Source organism: Polypterus senegalus, chromosome 1, assembly GCF_016835505.1.
Source record: "Polypterus senegalus isolate Bchr_013 chromosome 1, ASM1683550v1, whole genome shotgun sequence".
Classification (NCBI taxonomy): domain Eukaryota; kingdom Metazoa; phylum Chordata; class Cladistia; order Polypteriformes; family Polypteridae; genus Polypterus; species Polypterus senegalus.
Genome location: NC_053154.1, coordinates 91,215,652 through 91,234,573, shown reverse-complemented (window position 1 = coordinate 91,234,573; position 18,922 = coordinate 91,215,652). Strand labels below are relative to the sequence as shown.

The 18,922-nt window shown below is 37.4% G+C and overlaps 1 protein-coding gene across 1 annotated transcript in view; it reads left to right on the top strand.

The window, feature by feature from the left end:
• The window catches only part of LOC120529432 (toll interacting protein), a 33,048-nt gene that overhangs the window by 729 nt on the left and 13,397 nt on the right, over positions 1–18,922 (top strand). Inside the window, exons 2-3 of the mRNA XM_039753221.1 lie at positions 14,187–14,336; positions 16,055–16,237. Coding sequence (XP_039609155.1) covers positions 14,187–14,336; positions 16,055–16,237 — 333 coding nt within the window. The remainder of the gene's footprint in view (positions 1–14,186; positions 14,337–16,054; positions 16,238–18,922) is intronic.

Sequence of the window (18,922 nt, the reverse complement as noted above, 5' to 3'; positions counted from 1 at the left end):
GATGGCCACTTGGGGCCAAAAGAGGACCATGTAGTACACTGAGGTGCACATGGGGCAAGGAGAGGAGACGATGTAGCAGAAGCTTCAAATCGTTGTGCCTGGTGATGATTCCCCATGTGAGTTCAAGGTTGGCCGGCTAGGTAAAGGAAGAGACCTGTGGTTCAAGTTGGCAATGCCAGGAAAGGAGACGTGCTCGAGGCCGAGAGATCAGTGGGCACACGTGGACAGTAAGGTAGAAAATGAGCAAATGGAGGTGCCCCAGACACAGACAGTGGTTGCAGGTTTAAAATGTAGGAATTCATCTAGAAATGAGATTTTGTTTACTAAAATTTTTAACGTTGTGCTTTTTCTTTAAGTTATGCGCATTCCATAGGGTTTATTTATTTAATAATTTAATGTTGATTTGCTTCATCAATGAATCCAATGGGTTCTAAAGGTATTATGCACAGCTGACCTCACAATTGAGACTATAGTAGTTTTTTTGTAATAGTTATCAAAGTGTTACCATCTTTATTCAGAGAAGACAATATCTGTTAAGTGCATTGTTTTGCTGATTGCCTGTTATGACTTGTACAATGAACTATAATTACTCTTGTGAGTTGTGTTGTATTGTAGTATTTCTGTGTGGCACAGATCTGATGTCCTGAGTTCAAATCCCTGCAGTCGTCACTGCTCTTTTTATATTTACCAAGTCAGAGATTTCTTTCTTTGTAGTTTTGTTCTTAGTCATTCTGGTGTGTATTTAGATATGGGGGTTTGTATTTTGTCAAAGTATAAGAATATTGATTTATTGACCTTTTGTAAAAAGGTCTATCTGTCTGTGTCTCTCTTCTGCTTTGATTGATCAATGTCTACATGTAGTTTACATGGTCTCTATGTGGATTTCCCTTTTGTTTTTTCTAGTATTCCTGCTGTATTAAGGATATGGGAGGATGATGATTTCTAATTTAAAGTTACACTTTTGTGAGTGTGAGTTGATTGGTGCCCTGTGTAAGGCTGACAAAATAGGTTTCAGTAGACTGCTGTGACACTAAGTTGGATTACTGTACATGCATATCATCAATGTGGTCTTTTGTTTTTTTACTATTGGGTTTAGTTTTTTGCTGTGAAATTCATTGTATAATGTATTTTGATTTAATGTTTGAAATGGTACATTTTTAAAATGGTTCTGTTCCCAATCCAGCATTATTCTTCTTTCACTATGATTAGAGTATGCTTGGCATTCTTTAGGAGGGTGGAGACTATTGCTTATAACATTTATAAATTCAACTCTGTAAAGTGTCATGCAGTTTTAAGTAGTACTTGTTTTTTGGGAGTGTTGTTAGTGTGGTGCATTTTTTTTCTCTTGCTGAGTGGTCTTCTATAGTATTGAAAGACATGGTCAGCATCATCTGACCGTTTTTAGAAGCATACTTTAAGTATGAAGTGTCCAATAGTTTCCTGTTAACCACATATTTTAAATACCAACTCAACATATTTGTCTTCTGTATGTGACGTCTTTTAGAAATAATTGACTTATTACTGCATGTGTTGGAATGCGTGTTTGACAAACAGGTTCTCTCTCTCTGTGTGGGTTGTTGCTCATCTCTAACTAAAGGTAGGACTGTATTAAAGACTCATTTTTCTCTACCGGGTTTATGATTGAAGGATTAGAGTCTATTAGCAGTTCATTTAGCTTGAGTATTGCTTGTAAATTTTTGTTCTCTCTGCATCTAGTATTCTTTTAAATGGTGATAAGAGGACATGTACAAAGCTTTGAGTCTATAACAGTTTGTAGTGATTTCCAGCTCTTTGTGGACCTGCCTAATATGTTGTTTGCAACTAGATACAGTGGAAGTACAATGCCTGATATTGTTTATTATCCTAAAAGAAATTACTAAACTCAGAGTCAGGGTAAGACTTATTGATACTGTACAAATAGTCTTAATTCTGAAGACTATAAGACTACTACCACTCATTGGTTTGGCTCTGTTTGTTTGAGACTGCACTGGAGTACTAGAGAAAAATATTTGCTGATGAACACACAATAGAATATCTGCTCATATTTAGGATTATATCTAACCCTGTCAGTCATTTTGACTATCTAAACCTATATGAAATCTTTAATGTATTGTTTGAGGCCTTGATAATGAAATTGTTTCAGGGGTAATTTTATATAGAGTAGTAACTAATGAGATGGAATTCCTGTGGGTGAAATTCCACTTTCTTGCCATTTCCAGATAGTTATTTCTTGTGTCCCTGCCACAGTTATGGCATTCATAAATGTGTTAACTGTTAAAACTGCAGTGCTTCATTTCATTCATTTTATTGCTGCTTTTATTTTGAAATTCTTAATAAAAATTCTTCTCACAAGGTATAACTAAAACATTTCAGTGTGTTTCATCTGACAAACAGAACTTGCTGTTGCTGTCTAATTTTTCCTAGCTCCAGTAATAGAAATGGGACCATGTAATTGAATACTGTTGTTAGATGGAGACATTTGTGTTTCGGATCTACATTTTACTGGCCAAAACTTCTTTTTAACGCAAATACCAAATCAGCCAGTCACATGGCAGCAACTCAGTGCATTTAGGCAAGTAGGCAATGTCAAGATTACCTGCTGAATGAACTTCATACCAAGTGTCAGAATGGGGAAGAAAGCTTATTTAAGTGTCTTTGAAAGTGACATGGTTGTTGGTGTCAGACGGGCTGGTCTGAGTATTTCCATCTCCAGTGTTTACAGGGTATGGTCAGAAGAAGCAAAAATATCCAGTGAGCAGCAGTTCTCTTAGCAAAAATACCTTGTTGATGCCAGAGGTCATAGGAGAATGGCTGGACGGGGTCGAACTAATAGAAATGCAACAATAACTGAAATTACCATGTGTTACGACATGGTGTTAGAAAGGTGTACCTAATAAAGTGACAGGTGAGTGTATAGTTTAATTTAAAAAAAAAAAAAAAGTATAATTTTGCTCACTCCTAGTGCTTCAGTGGAATATTAGCACTGCTGTTTTTTTCTGTAACACATGCTCTGTGCATCTTCTGGGGTTCAATTTGGCTTTCACAATGTGATGACAAAGAAACTGATCAAATTTTGAAATATAATTTGCAAGCCTTATATTAAAATTAAGTTGCCTAGCAGACTACAAACTAGACATTTCAACTCCAGTTGAATGGAGTGCTTGAAGGCTGATATATACTGAATTTGCTGATATTTACTGTACTCCAATACTGATGCTCTGTGTAAGAAAGGGCAGAGCCGACTATACTTCCTTAGAAGGCTGGCGTTGTTCAACATCTGCAATAAGATGCTGCAGATGTTCTATCAGACAGTTGTGGTGAGTGCCCTCTTCTACGTGGTGGTGTGCTGGGGAGGCAGCATAAAGAAGAGGGATGACTCACGCCTGGACAAACTGGTGAGGAAGGCAGGCTCTACTGTAGACACGGAGCTGGACAGTTTGACATTTGTGGCAGGCTCCTGTCAATAAAGGAAAATCCACTGCATCCACTGAACAGGATCATCTCCTGCTCCACTGACAGACTGAGGAGATCGTTCCTCTCCCACACTATGTGACTCTTCAATTCCACCCGGGGGTGGGGGGTGAGGTTGGGGGATTTTGGTAAACGTTAATGTTATACAAAATTATTGTCTGTCTGTTATACCTTCATTGTTATCACTTTTTAATATTGTTCTTTATCAGCATGCTGCTGCTGGAGTATGTGAATTTCCCCTTGGGATTAATAAAGTATCGATCGATCGATCAATCAAAATAACTAACTATTGGAATCAAAAGAGAAAGCTGACAAGTAAGAAAACTACTGAAACTACTCATTCTCATGTTTGCTCCTGTTCTGAGTGGCTAAGTTTCATCATTGCCTGAGTTGCAGCACAGCTCTGCAAGCCAAGCAAAAAAAAAACTAATGTCTTTACAAAAAAAAGATATAAACTGGATGTGAGGCACCACATGAATGTTTGTTGTTTTTCATGATTGACTTGCATGTTATCAATATTTGAAACCAGAAAATGTTCAATATTTTTTGTTTATAAATATATGTAGTCCCAAGAATTGTTTCTATACTTGTATACTTTATTTTCAAACAATTGTTTACATATGAAATATTGTAATATTGATGAATGGTTAATAGCTGTACTGCAGACATAATGGCTGATTACCCAAAAACTAAGCTTTTGACAGCTCTAACTAAGCTGTCAGATTATGTAACAGTGTGGTTGTGTTCTACACAGCAACTGGATATTCTGCATGTTTCTGTGGATAATGCAGAGATACTAGAAATCAATTTCCAGTAGTTAAATAAAAAAATAAAAAAAATCAATATAGATTGAGACAAGAGTTTCTTCATTTAGAAAAAACAGATTGACATTTTGCCTGTTTGGTATAAATATGACTTTTCCTTCACTCAAATACAAAGGGAAATACATTGCAATGTATTAAAATGTTGAAACTGAAGACTTAATGTAATTTTACATAAAAAAAAGAAAATCCTAGTATTATCTTATTATAACCCCAATATTGTATAGTGGGATTTCTGTCATTCCCTGCCTCTAGAGGGCATTATTGTTTCATATTGACATAATTCATATTTAGGTCAGAAAAACTAAAAAATCCGTTTCTTGATGGGTTTTATGGTTATGTGTTCTGTTTCTGTGCAGTTTGCATGTTGTATGCATGTTTGCATTAGTTGATGATACTGCTACCTTGCTGACTCAAAACGAGAAAGATCTCGAACATCTGATCATGAAAGTCAAAAAAAGAAAATGAGAAGGTTGGACTGCAGCTGAATATCAAGAAGACAAAGATCATGACAACAGCAAAAAATGTGATTGTCATTATTAAGATCAACAATGAATAAATCTTTCTTGGCTCTAAAATTGATCACGATGGAGTCTGCTCCACTGAGATCAAGATATGGCTAGGCACTTTGAAGAAATGTGATGGTCAGTATGAACAACATATGGAAGAGCAAAGATAGCCTGGCAACTAAATGCAGGTTGGTCAGTGTGATTGTTTTTCCCCAATTACAACATATGGCTGTGAAACCTGGGCGTGGAGAAAGGCAGACAGCCTGGGCTATGCTACTGGAGACATCTGCTGTACATTCTTTGAACTACTAGAATAATGCACCAACTTATCAAACTGAATTTCTCACTTTAGGCCAACATAATAAAACAAAAGCAATCCTACTTTGGTCACATAAGGCAGAGCAGGTCACTTGGATGATGTCATACTCGGAATGGTTAGTAGCAAAAGAGGAAGAGACTGGCCAAGAACTTGCTGGCTGGATATCATCAGGAAAAATGGTGAACTGATCATAACAGAATTGAAAGAAGTCATGAGAGATCGGAAGACATGGAGAGCAAGATTCATTGCTGTAATAACATTTTTCTGACTTTATATAAATTACATTTGTAGTCTGACTACATCTGAAGTTGTATAGTAGGCAGTGTGGAATAGTCATTAAGGCTTTGGACTTCAAACTTTGTGAAAATGTTGTGAGTTCAAATTCGCTATTGACACTATGTGACCATGAGCCAGTCGCTTGACCTGCCTGTGCTCCAATTGCAAAAAGCAAAAAAAAAAAAAATGCAACCCATTGGTTCTCAGATTTTTTTAAGTCGCCTTGGATAAAGGCATCAGCAAAATAAATAAATGTAAATTTAAGTTCAGATGTATTTAATAATTCATGGATGTTCATTGTGCTTGTTCTGAAAACCTCCCCAGTGTAAAAAGATAGCAAACTGAGCAACCATAAGGCTGGCAGTTCAATCCCTTCTTTTAATACGAGCACATATCTAAATCTTGTCTATCTGTTTTATTTCAAAACCCTTTCAATTATAAATAGAGTTGTACACTGTACTTTGAACTTAGTAAAAAAATGGCATATATGCTTGTGTATGCATTTGTAAACTTGCTTGTATCTGGTAAATGTTATTGAACATTACCATTGTTGTACAAATTGTATCTAGGAAGTGGTTATCTCATTTATACTTTTCCCCCTTTTGAGTGGAGCTGTGCCACAAAGGTTACATGATTGAGGATTGAGGTTGAGCTGGAGTCTGACTGTCCTGCTGTGTGCTTGGTGCAAATATTTATGTTACAAATATGTTGGAGAGGTTTAATTCAGTTATGTGTTTTAGGATGCAAAGTTCTAACTAGCTGGAGCTGCCATTTACTTGGCTTTAGGAATTTACCTCCTTTACTCTAGAAAAGTGATAGTATCTTGTAAAGTACAATTTCAACATATTTAATTTTTGCAAACTTACTTTTATTACAAAATCAACAGATGACCTCCACATTTAATGTCATATCTTAATTCGACAAGATATGAGCATAGCCGTGTTGCATGACCTCTCCCTTGGTTGCCCTTTCATACCCTTTTTTTTTTTTTTTTGTATATTGCTACATATTTTCCTCCCTCTCTTTCCTGTTTGTTTTGCCTTAGTACTCTTTTGCTGTTGATAATGGCAGCAGATTTATGTTGTGCAACTAGTAAGTGCAGGGTGAGCTCAAGCTGATTCACAAAGTAATATCAAGGACGTCAGTGTGTTTAGGTACCGATACTTGGTAGTGTAAATAATTTTTCCATTTTATTACTCACCCTTCCTCCCATAAAATTCTGAGGTGATAGCAACCTCCCTTGATGTTAATTTGACTTGTTAGTGTGTCACTTCTTGCTAGGTGTGGCTTTCAAGTACATTTTGCATCTTGAAAGAGACCTGGTGTTGGTTTTTAATGTGACTTTTAGCGTAGTATTTCCTCTCTCTGTGTTTATTCAATCAGTTTATTTTTAGTATATACTTAAGCAGTGGTGACCTAAATAAAGGTAATGTTCAGTGTATAAGAAACTGGATGGTGTTCTCCTTAAATATAGACTTAAATATGGTGCATAATAAGTCAAATAGGGAAAAAGAATGCTTTATTCTGTCATAAAGTAAATGTTTAGATTCAACCATTAATGTACATTACATTATTGAAATTAAAATTTTTGCTGAAGTAAATAGCCTGAAATTAAAACAATCATGTTGGGCCATTTTAGTTTTTTTTAAAAAAAACAAAAAAAAAAACCTTGTAACCAGCAATGTAAGTGAAAAATCATACAGTAAAAAAATTATTGCCATGTCTGCTCACGTTTACACAGCCACTAATTAAATTTTATTTGAGACTAACAGTAAGCCTGCTTAGATAGGTCTCTTTCACACCCAAATTTTACAGCCATTCTTCCCTATTTAGGAACCTATGTTTTCAACAGGATACATTTTTAGATTCTGACTTGTGCGTAACAGGACAGTAATTATCCACCTCTTTTAAAATCCTAAGCCTGCACACTGCCAAAAAGCTGGAAATTTTTACTTTTACTGAGTGTTGCAAGTAAACCTTATCCGCTGTAGAGTGTTGCATTTGAATTTGCCACATGGCAAGGTCACAAGAATTTGATACAGTGAGTGCAGGTCAATAGTTTGTGCATGGAGCTAAATAAATGAAAATGTTTTACTATTTTATACATTTCAAGGATCATGTATATGTTTTCTTGTAACTTACTTGATCTTACTTAAACATTGATCAATTACCTTTGTAAAAAGGGAAAACACAAAGAGACAAAGGTTTCGGGATCCACCCCATATATTATGAAGCAAAATATTGAAAAAAACAATATCACCAGAGTAGTCTCAAAAGACTTGAGTCCCGAGTGGAAGAAAAAAGAAAGGAAAGGTGAGGTGCATGGCGGTGGGCAGGAAGAGGCTGGTCGGTGTGGGAACTGGCAGAAGTGAGGCCAGTAGGAAGGTGTGGTCTGGACTGGGTTGCAAAAGTTGCTCTTGGTTTAAGTGGGTTTCCTTTCTGATGACCTGTTGAAGAGGGAGAAAAGACATTAATGTGCTTCCTCAACCCTCAGCATCTTAACCTCTGTTAAGCCCTTTGACTGCTTGCCTCCTATGTTTGTGACACCTTGCAAATGTCCACTAAATCTGATTAATAAATAATACTATAGTAAGAATACTGTACTATAACAGTAAAATGCTGCTCTTAACTGGTTCAGGTCATATTTAACTGGTAGGCACTTTTCAGTGACTTTAAATTCCTCTTTTTCATCTACTGCTCCTCTCAAATATGGTTTTCCTCAGGGATCCATTTTGGGTCTTATTTAATTCTCTATATACCTTCACCCTATTGGAGTGATTTTTAGGAAATTTAACATTTCTTTTCACTGCTATGCTGATGATACTCAGGTTTATATTCCCGTCTGCAACTCTGCAACAAATCAGCTCCACAACTGTCTTTCTGAACTAAGATCCTGGATGGCTAATAATTTTCTTGATCTAAATCAAAATAAAACAGAGGGGCTTATAGTGGGTCCATCAGCTAAAGCACAATTTGGTCTTGGACTTCTCGGCTCTTTCTCTGTCTTTTCCAAACCTCAAGTCCGCAATCTTGGTGTTACCTTTGATAGTAACCTCTCTTTTAAGAAACAAGTGATTTCTGTAGTCAAGAGTTGCTTTTTCCAACTTCGTCTATTAGGTAAGATCAAGCCTTTTTTATCTTAGATCTTGAGAAAGCTACTCATGCTTTTATTTTTTCTCGCCTCGATTATTGCAGTTCGCTGTATTCTGGGATTAACAAATCTCTGATACACAGCTTACAGCTGGTCCAAAATGCTGCCGCTCTCATTCTGGTTGGGGCAAGGAAGTATGACTTTGTTTCTCCTATTTTAGCTTCTTTACACTGGCTGCCTGTCAGTTTTCGAACTGATTTTAAAATCTTGCTGCTAGTTTTTAAATCTTTACATGGGCTTGCTCCTGCCTATTTTTCTGAACTGTGTCTTTTACACCAGCCATCCAGAGTGCTTAGATCTTCTGGTCAGTTGTCCCTCGTACCAAATGTAAAACCAAAGGGGACAGGGCCTTTGCAGCTGCTGCCCCTCGCCTGTGGAACTCTTTACCTCATCATATAAAGGATACAATTGAACTTTTCCAAACAAGATTAAAAACTTCTATTCACTTGCATTCAGTGACCTTCAGTAATACTGATGGTTTCCTCTTTGTTATCATATAACATTATTTCTATTTATTATCTATATTATTTTATGTTCATATATTTTATTACTATTTATGTTTTATTATTGTTTTTGTTTTTTCTTTTATTCTATTATTGTAAAGCACTTTGGCTGCAGCATTACTATGTTGTTTTAAATGTGCTATATAAATAAATTGACATTGACAAAATGTTATCTCAGTTTTCCCATGTTCTTAACTTATTTTTATGAGTATGCGCTATTTTTACTATGGCACTGACTTTATGCATGTTTCAGGCACTAATATATGGTATACAGTACTCCCAGTTTCCGTTTACTAACCCATAGGGTGTAAACCACTTTGTGAAAGGATTTTGGTGTACTTTGCTTTGAACTGGACATGTTAAGTTGTAGTGTGTCTTTTGTTTTAGATCAGCGTTCCCCGAAGCGGTTTTGGTGGGACTGTGAGAAATGATTGCATATTTATACTATTTATATTTTTATAATTATTAACCTTTACCATCCGAGGGGAAGTAAGTGACTGGGCTCCATTGTTTCCCCCACCACCTAGACCTGACCACTAATCCGCTGTTCCATTATTCGCTGCCACGGCATTGTTTTCCCACCGTTATCACTTTTTAAATCTTTAATAAAAGGGTCCGCGAGCCATCGAACAATTTTTAAAGGGACCGCCACGCAAGAAATTCTAAAGAAGTTTGAGAACCGCTGTTTTAGATGAAGATTTTCAAATAAATTTTGTAATTTTAATTACATTATTATTTGAGAATTTTTTGTTTTTTATTATTTATTTAAGTCTTGCGAGCATGTAGCATTAAATACATTTGAAAAGTATAACTAGAATGATTCTTGTTTAAATATTAATGGAGGCATAATTTACAAAATCATAATTGATTGCTATGATTTTATTTTTGAAAATCGTAGTACTGTATATCAGTTTAGTCTTGTATTTAATGTCCTGTCTTTTTACTTGCATTTTCTTCAAGCAGTAACAGCACAATATAGACTCCCAGCTTAATGTCAGTTTCACAGTGTATATTGTAATAGACCACATGGCTTGGCTGACATCCCAGCCGGTATGGATGGTTCCTTACCTGGCCAGGACACCTTCGGGTGCCGCTAGGGGGACCTGCTGGAGGTAGGCACTCTTGTCATGGGGAGGTTCTGCCTGATCTGGAAGTGCTTCTGGGAATCAATGTGATAGCACCAGAAGTACTCCTGGGTCTAGGGTAAATGAAGCTGTGCCGCTTCACCTGTACAGTTGGGTAAAGAGTGGAGGAGCAAAGAATTGTGATGGAATGCAGGAATAACTTGTGTTAGGAGTTTGTGCAAAGTAGTACTAGGGTGTTGTACCGTGTTATTTCTCTGAATTTGTGCAAATAAAGCTATTTATTTGCTCCTGGAACTGTGTTCATGTCCAGAGTCTGGGCCTGTGAGAGAGACCCTATTGGTCACAAAATATGTATGTGCTTTAGATTAGAGAAACTTTATTAATCCCTTGGGGAAATTCAGATGCACACTGCAGCAGAAACATAAAAAAATGATACAGACTGACAGAACAAATAATACATCCAATAAATCATATGCATGTAGAGATATGACTCTACTATGCTTCATGATTTTTTAAATACATCTAAAACATCTTTGGCTGGTGCAAATGTTGAAAGGGTAGTTGCATTTTGGTATTTGCTGGTAGTCTTGTTATTTGTAATTTTTATAACGGGGAAGTGTTTTTTTTTTTTTTTCTGCTTGAGAATTTTGTTGTCACAATTTTAAAATGGTATCTCTAATGATTTAGCAAATACAGATTTACTGTATGTATGTGGAAATGATGGCCAATTTGCATTAACTTTTACATTCTCATTTCTTAAGTGTACAAAACATAAAGTAAGCTTTTCACTTCAGGAATTAAAAAAATGTACTAAGTAGCTCCTTTCTCTGAGAATTAGATTTTTTTTTAAACTTAATTTTTAAAACTGTACAGTACACTTTGTTCTCCATATAGGTAGTGGGTTGATTATGACTCTTCTAGATAAACAGGATGAGATGAGATGAGATGGTGAGCTAATCTAGTGGCAAAGCTTATCACAATAATTTTCTCATAGCCTTCAGTTCAAAGTTCCATGTACCCATATTTTTTAAAAATTTGTGGTTTCAGTGAAATGGGTTTTATGTTCAATTTCACATGGCATAAGCCAGAGGTAGAGTGTATTTTCTTTACAAAGTTTATTCTTTTTTTTTTTTTTTTTTTTAATTGTATGTAAAGAGTAGCTTCTAGTTAAATGTTGTAAATATGTGCTGTTGTGGAAGCACTGGTTTAGTGTGGTATAGTTGCTGTACTTTTATCAGTGGTCTACCTTTGTGTAGCAATATTTTAAACTTTATTGCCAGGCAACATAAATACAATGGACATGCAAGTAAGAGTTTTGTAATGTCCTACATATTTCTCCTATCAGTGATTCATAGTTTCTCTCCAGTCTAACAGCATATTTCACCAGCTTCTCATATTTGAGGAGCTCAATACAAAGATGGAATTATTAAGGACACCCAGGAAAATAATTGTGGAATACCAGAATTTGACTTGATTTGCTAAAAGAATAATTACAATTATACAGGGAAAAATTAAAAGTAAAGGCATCTCACCATTTAATACTGGTAAATGTGAGCAGTTGAACATAGTGTCTCTGCATGCTGATGCACTTCTTCTTCACTACATTCTTCATTTCTTGTGAGAAGACGTTTGGCCCCTCCCTTGAATCTAGGTGTGAACCAGTTTCTGAACGTCCTCATCAGAGGTGAACCTGCGACCATGTAGAGCCTCTTTAAGAGGACTGAAGATGTGATACGTCACATGGTGCTAGACAGGTCTGTAAGGGCAATGCAAATGATGTTCAAACTGCAAATGCTATATCTCCAAAGTTTTTACTGCTACATGGGGACATGTATTGTCATAGAGCAGCAAAACTGTTTTGACAGCATTCCTCATATTTTGCTGCGAATTGCAGGTCTAGCACAGTACACTGGAATGGTCACTGATTGTCCGTGTTCCGGAAAATGCAGCGGAAAAGAACCCTTCATGTCCCTAAAGAAGATCATCATTTTCTTGGCTATCATTTGAATTTCTTCTTTACTAGAGAAGATGGCAGTTTCCATTAAAAGCTTTGTCACTTGATTTCCAGCTCACAGTGATGTCCTGTCTCATCTCCAATATAAAATCTGCTTCAAAATACTTGCATTACAGTTCAGGAATTGAGTTGAAATGTTCATACTCTTGCTAGTGCAGTTCAGTAAGCTGTTTACCTGTCTTACCTAAATTTTACGATATTCCCAAGTCATCCTGCACTATGGTATGTGCAGATCCATAGTCGATATCCAAGTGTGCAGCAGCAGCAGACGAAATAATCCATTGGTCTACTCTGATGAAGGCATTCGGCATGATGATGGTGGTCAATCAGAGCTTTGTGGGTTACACTTGTTTTCCGGCTTTAATACTTTGTACCCATTTTTCATTGAGTCATGCTATTTTTACTTCAGTACTAAACCAAAATCTTTTGGTGAATTTCAGCAGATTTTTCTCCGTTTGCCAAACAAATCACAACTTGGTATGTTGTTCAACAATTGTGCTATCTAACAGTGTAGCATCCATTTTCATTTGACTTTTTATTATGGGGGTGGGTGTAGACAGAAAGGAAGCTTGTGCTCTAAGCATTTGCCAACACTGCACAAACTGTGGTAGAATTTAAACTGATTTGAGGGAATCAGGAAAACACTTTTGTATTTCTCTCCCCTCCCTACTGTTTTTGTGTACTCCACCATCACTTCTCACTGGCCTCCATTTGCATGCCATGTTCCTCTGTGCGCATAAAGCTCTGACCTGAAAAAAGGATGCCCAGTGGGTGTAGAAATTGCACACTGGTTATAGAATTATCGACAAATAACAGCTAATAAACCATGGATTGGCCAATTTTTCTTTTTTTCTGTAATTTCACCAAATTCCAATCAAATCAGTCAAAACATTTTGAGATTTTTGGAGTATCTATTTTTCTATTGTGGGGTGGTTACCCCAAACTACTTATATGTCAAAATGTCATTTCTTAGCAGATACTACTGACCTAGATGTAAAGTCCTTCCAGATTTCAGCTATTTAACTAAATGGGAAATGGTGTTTTTGTTGTTATTTAGTGAGGTAGTAATATGATGTTGGTTTGTAATGACTGTGTGACTGACTCCAGTTGTCATCTGCTTAGGACAATGTGAGAATTGTCCATGTCTTCTGATAGGTGAGTCATTCTGTCCATCCTAGTTGTCATCCCTTGAATTATAGCTCTTTGTTCTTGCTTGAGTCCATTTCACGCCTTCTGGCTCAAGAGGTCTGCAGAAGTGCCTCTCAAGGGAGAGATGTCCGTGCAACTCTGAGTTACACCTTTCTTTTCAGATGAAGTTCAGGCATGTCCTGGTACACACTGGAGTTCATTCATTTAAACTGTCTGCATCCCTGTTTAATCTCCTTTCACAGGCCTTGTATACCGCTAAAGGCAATTTCCTGCATCTACACTGATGTGAGATTCATCTGACTTGGCAGTAATTGAGAGCATGGGTGCACAGAATATAGCAAATAAACAGATGAACTTGGTAGATCTCCTTTCTAGGGAAAACTATGCTTCTGTAGGTTCACTCCTGTTTAGTCAGAGTATTCCTTATTTTTTTTTCTTACTGACAGATTTTTTTTTTTCCTTTTCTGGATTTGTTTCCCATTCTAAAGAAGTGTATTAATGACTGATTTGAGTCTCCTTTTTCTAATTAATATCCGTGGAAAATCAGGTTTTATTTGTCCCTCTTATGTGCAAGTTATGACAATTACCTTATATTTTTTTGTTATCTGCTTGTCAGCGAGTTCATTTATTATCCTCCCAACAGACAAGTTGAGCTTGTAGTGACATTAGCAAATAGCATTGTGAAATGATCTCCAAATAACAGCAGGGGAGGGCGAATTAGGAGTATTGTCATAGCAAGTGAATTTTATTTGGGTAATTTTAAAAGCATTATTTTTTTTTAACTTTTATTATTAAACATATTCTGAAATTATGTGCGTTGCGCATGAGAAAGATGCTATATAAATGTATTATTATTATTATTCAGCTAAGTTCTGTTTCATTACATAGGTGTTCATTGGAGAACTGCCACAGGATTTTCTCCGTATCACTCCTACCCAGCAGCAACAGCAGATCCAACTGGATGCACAGGCAGCACAGCAGCTTCAGTTTGGAGGAACCATGGGGACAGTGGGAAGACTCAGTATTACAGTGGTGCAGGTATGAGTTCAGTAGAGCACGGGTCAATCTAAAGAAATAGTGATCCTCTTAAATGTAAGGAAATGGCAGATACAAATGACAGAAATGGAATTGAGTATCGACATCTCAAATACTCCTCTAACACTTGCCGTTTGTCCTATGTACTGTTGCATGTTGGTAAAGTTATTAATTGGATTAATTAAGCTTGCAGTCATGTAGCTTATACAGATATAAGGATAGAATTAACAGCATGTAACATGGTCTGAGTCTTGGGTTTTTAAACCAACATGAAAGTAAGGATGGATTACATGTAGGATATAGCCTTGCTTATTTGAATTTATGGTTTGTGAAAGATGGCCACAAATATGCCAGTTGGAGGTGTTCCAGAAGCCAAAGTTGTAATAACATAAGTAAAAATTTTGTCTTGGCAGAAATGCTTCCAAATCCTAATGATCAGCTCAGATTTGTGCATCTGAATGGAAGCATTGAAAAGCTGCTGTGATCACTAGTAGGATCGGGGTCACAGATAAAGTGAAGCTGAAGATCCATTCACCTTCCTCTGTCAGGTCACATTTTCATAAAAGGATTTTATTTTACTCACAATTGAAAGCTCTTGATCCATTTCAAAGCATTTATATTCTGTCCTCTTAAACTACAGTTATAACCACTATATCTATATGTTTAGAGGGAAAGATTGTACTTTATTTGTCCCTAGAGGGAAATTTAGCTTTTTATAGAAGCTCAAGAAAATATGAAAATATTTTAACAACTCCCGCAAGTCAACACAGAGAATTACAAAAAAAAAAAAAAATGTCTGACTTTTTTAATGATAAGAGAGCAGTCACAGTCAGGCATTATAAATGTGTACTGGAGTAAGTATGAAGGAGCTCCAGTAGTGTTTCTTTACACACTTCTTCTGAATTATTTGTTGACTGAAAATACGCAAAACTATTGTGTCAGAGAGGGAATGTGCAGCATTGTTCATAATGGTGATCAGTTTTGTCTTCTTTCTTTCTTACACTACAGCTTTCAGTGGGTTGAGAGCACATCCCATAACTTGACCCTTCTTTTTTTAATTATCTTGCTGATTTGTTGAGCCTCTCTTGAGGTGATGTCACTGGCCATGTACACTACAGCATGTAAAAATTGCAGTTAAAAAAACATGTAAAGGATGTCACTGTCACTCCTTAGACAAAGAGTCTGTTCTGTCCATTCTTATGTAGTAGTTCCTTTGTGTTAAGAGATCAGTCTAAGTACTTGTAGCAGTGCACCATCTCCACATCCACTCCCTGAATAAGTGACCAGTCGTAGAGACTCATTGCTGCAGGAAAAATCAATAGTCAGTTCTTTGGTTTTGCTGATGTTACAGACAATTCTTTTAAAATAATATATGGTCTCGGTCCACAGCTGCATACTGTATATAGAAAGTAAAGCTCCCAAAAGAGCCTAAAGTGTTGTATCTTAAAGCACAGTGCTACTGTTTTAGTTCCCACCACTAACAATGTATGTAGAGCTTGTGCTGCACAAGTACTTACAAATTGTACATTTTTTTTAATAATCTTTTTAATTGTTTAAAAAAACACTTGGAATGGTGTTCATTACAGAAAGGCACTGTTTAAAATATTTTAAACATCTGTTGCTGTATGTTTAAATTACAAATTTTGTAGCAGTTAATTTAGCTGTTTTATTGTTTTGAGGAGACTGCTGCCTTTGACTGAATCCATTTTCATATTTAATAGGCAAAGCTGGCAAAGAATTATGGCATGACAAGGATGGACCCATACTGCCGCATCCGTCTAGGTTATGCTGTGTATGAGACTCCCACGGCTCACAATGGTGCTAAGAACCCACGTTGGAATAAAGTCATCCAGTGTACTGTACCTCCAGGAGTGGACTCATTTTATTTGGAGATTTTTGATGAGGTGAGTTAAAATTGAGAACCCTAATTTTGGGAAGATACAAACATTTCATTATTATTGTTTTTAGCATCCTCTGGACTTGCTTCCCAGTTTTGTTGTTTTCTCTTCATCATGGTGAGTAATGTGTTTCCACCTAACATAGGCACCTAAAGATGTACTTTGTGATTTGTGGCTATGGCCAACACTCGACTAATCTGGCAGAACCTCACTCCATAGATCAAATAAGTCTCAATCTTAATATTTTCATAATGGTGCTCATGATCTCATTACGGCCGGCACGGTGGCGCAGTGGGTAGCGCTGCTGCCTCACAGTTAGGAGACTGTGGTTCGCTTCCCGGGTCCACCCTGCGTGGAGTTTGCATGTTCTCCCCGTTTCTGTGTGGGTTTCCTCCAGGTACTCCGGTTTCCTCCCACAGTCCAAAGACATGCAGGTTAGGTGCATTGGCGATTCTAAATTGTTCCTAGTGTGTGCTTGGTGTTTGTGTGTGTGTGTGTGTGTGTGTGTGTGCACCCTGTGGTGGGCTGGTGCCCTGCCCAGGGTTTGTTTCCTGCCTTGCGCCCTTTGTTGGCTAGGATTGGCCCCAGTAGACCCCTGTGACCCTGTAGTTAGTATATATAGTGGGCTGAATAATGGATGGATGATCTCATCACACTGAACCAGTAGTTTAAGACATGGGAGCTTATGATGGTAAGCCTGTGTGCAAATGAAGATCAGATTATGAGATTTCACATTTCTTATGATCCAGATTGGCATTGTGTGTTAACCTTGTGGAACAGAAAAAAATGTCTTGGAATAATAAAGTAGAATTAAGTTTTGATGAAGAGACAACAGTTACGTCATTTTAGTTGGTGACAGTGTTATATGCCTCACACACATTTAGCTGCTCTGTCTGAAAAACTGGCAACGATTGCTTAGAGTCAATTTATCAATTTCTGGCTTGATGTCTATAGTGATTCATAATACATCATGAAGATGGCTATCAGTAATGTAGCATCACGTTCTTTTGAAGAATCAAAGATCTATCTATCTATCTATCTATCTATCTATCTGAAAGCCTGTTTTTTATCTGATACATCTCTACATTTTTTCCCTTGTCTGCAATGAAAAAAGTGAAGGACTAATATATCATACTCTAGTTAGCTAACTCTAGTTACTAGTTACAGTAACTAGCCAATGAGAAAGTACAGTTAAAACAATAGACACAATAGTGCAGAAGTTAAAACAATAGACACAGTGGTGCAAATACAGTATCTTTTTTTTTTTTTAGTGGCACTCAAATTATAATCACTAATTTTCCCCAGAGTGCATGCAAGCAATTACAGGAAATGTTAGGTTAAATACTACAAAGTGTAAAGATTCATGTATATGAATATTGCAGGACTTTATATTTTTACTTCCTTTTCCATTTATTTGTTTAAATATTCAAACCATGATTGCATATTCCATTTTCTTGTGCATTCTCCTGCACTGAATTGCAAATTTTTTTAATTAAATGTAAAATTTTAGTTACCTACTTCATGTTAGGAGAACACACACCTCCTTTAGAAGAGGTGCTGGTGTACTTAACTACTATATAGAGGGGTAGGTGGTGCACACCCAGAAGCGAGAAAGGAGTTGGCAAAAAGACAGTCAGAAAAAAAAGAAGGAACCGTGAAAGTGTTGGATGGAGAGGAACAGCTAAAGGAAGTAGTCCAAGTTTAGGTGCAAATATGTAAGAAAGTAAAGGAGTGAGGGGCAGAAAAGTATTTTGTTTTAGAGTGCTTGTGGTATAGCGGGTCCACAGCTCGCTGAGCTCGTTTAGCAAAGGCCGTTTTAAATAAATAATCACCGCTCTCGCGGTTGCTTAGCGAGGGGGCATTGGGCCATGGCAAGCCGCGGGACGATCAGCGGTGTGGGTGTTTCTCACCGAGTGCACAGGTGAGGGACTGCCCACATCCGTCATTGTTCTGTGGCTAATTTGCTGCAGCTGCTATGGTCCTTCGTTGCTTAAACAGAAGCGCAAGTCAGTTGGAGGGGTGGAAAAAAAGAACAAGAGAGAAAAGGAAGAGGACGGAGGTTAGAGGGAGCGAGGATGCAGGTCGGTGTGTGGAGAGCGAGCGAACGAGCGCTCGTGGGCGGCTGCGAGGGCCTGGGTGTTAGGCCTACACCCAGGGGTTGGAGTTGTTGCTTCCGCTGAGCGACCAGGTAGCGGGAGTAACCAGAGAAAGATGGCTGGCCGCGTAAGGCTGAGAAGGCTGCGGGAGTCGGGAGGCTTGGGCGGTAAACTCCCTGGCATGAGCGTCCTGGTTGTCAGGGAAGCCAAGTCTCCGAGGTTGGGATGAGAACCAGACCGAAGCCAGGGATCAGGAGGTCTCCAGTCTCGTGCAGGAGTTGAAGAGGGCAGCTGCAGAGAGCGTCTCGCCTGCTGCAAAGCCTAAACTGGGAGAAGCAGGTGAGATGCTAACAGAAAAGATGCACCAGGCTTGTTATTGTTGTGTTTTTTTTTTTTTAAAGACTGCTTCCTGTAAGACGTTTTAACCTCGTTTTTAAAGGATTGTTCTATTTATTGATTTTTACCTCCACGTTCCTTTTATGGATTTAGTTATTTAATGAAGATTTTGGAAAGCACTGCACTTTATTTATTTGAACACTGTTTTTGTTGACTGTTTTAATAAAAGCACTTTTGCATTTTTTTACCATCCCCTTGC